This window comes from Propithecus coquereli, unplaced genomic scaffold, assembly GCF_000956105.1.
Source record: "Propithecus coquereli isolate 6110/MARCELLA unplaced genomic scaffold, Pcoq_1.0 Scaffold167, whole genome shotgun sequence".
NCBI classification, from domain to species: Eukaryota; Metazoa; Chordata; class Mammalia; order Primates; family Indriidae; genus Propithecus; species Propithecus coquereli.
In genome coordinates, this window is record NW_012141302.1 from 1299678 (window position 1) to 1300896 (window position 1219).

At 32.8% G+C, this 1219-nt stretch overlaps 1 protein-coding gene across 1 annotated transcript in view; it reads left to right on the forward strand.

Moving 5' to 3' along the window:
• The window catches only part of BOLL (boule-like RNA-binding protein), a 56044-nt gene that overhangs the window by 35335 nt on the left and 19490 nt on the right, over positions 1-1219 (forward strand). The window contains exon 6 of the mRNA XM_012641631.1: positions 331-378. Within this exon, the coding sequence (XP_012497085.1) occupies positions 331-378 (48 nt within the window). The remainder of the gene's footprint in view (positions 1-330; positions 379-1219) is intronic.

Below are 1219 nucleotides of genomic sequence, written 5' to 3' on the forward strand. Positions count from 1 at the left end.
AAGTTTTGACGAAGTCCAATCTATTTTTTCTCTTGTTGCTTTGTTGTCTGTGCTTTTGTTATCATAATTTTAAAACCATTTTGTAATTCAAGATCACAAAGATTTACACCTATGTTTTATTCTAAGAGTGTTACACTTTTAGCGCTTACATTTAAGTCTCTGATCCATTTTCAGTTAATTTCTGTATATGGTTTCAGTTAATTTTTATCTATTGTTTGAGGGTCCAATTTCATTTTGTTGCATGTAGATATCCAGTTTTAACCTTTGTTTATAATCTGGGTGGTTTTTGTTTCTTGGTTTTATTTCTTTTTCTTTTTTTTTTCATTTTAGGCCCCTGCACAGTGTCTACCAGGACAGTGGCAGTGGGGTGTTCCTCAGGTAAATATTAACTTTAAGTGTCTAATTTAAAATCCTTCTTTCATTGTATTCTTGTGAAGACTTCATGAATATGAAAGGAAAAATTGGTTTGAGACCTTCCTCTTCTATTTATTAATTGTGATCCCTTTGGCAGTTCATGTAATAACAATATCCTCAGTTTCTTCATTTGCAAAATGGATATAATGATACTATACCTTTGTAAGTTTCCTTACATGATTTTGTGAAGATCAAATGAGATTATGTAACTGAAAACATTTTATAAATGAGTACTGTATAAATATGAAAAATTACTTTTTACTATTAGTATTATTTGAAAATTTAGCATGTCTAGCTTTACTTCAGATTTTGCTTAAGTTTGACTTATGCTCCTAAGTAAGTATTCTATTTTCCAACTTTTGATAACAAATAGTATACCACCAAAAAGACATTTTCCCACTTCTATGGGAAGTCACAAAGGTGAGAGTAAACATTTATGCCAATTTAAATACCATAGGTCATATTGTTATAACCTTTAATGGTGATGTTAACATATCCATAATTATTATGTGAGATCCTGAGGCATTAAGAACTTTTAGTCCTTACCAGTGATAAAGTTCTTTTTTTTTTTTTTTTTTTGAAACAGAGTCTCCCTCTGTTGCCCAGGCTAGAGTGCCATGGTGTCAGCCTAGCTCACAGCAACCTCAAACTGCGGGGCTCAAGCGATCCTACTGCCTCAGCCTCCCGAGTACCTGGGACTACAGGCATGTGCCACCATGCCCACCTAATTTTTTCTATATATTTTTAGTTGTCCAATTAATTTCTTTCTATTTTTAGTAGAGACTGGATCTTGCTCTTGCTCAGG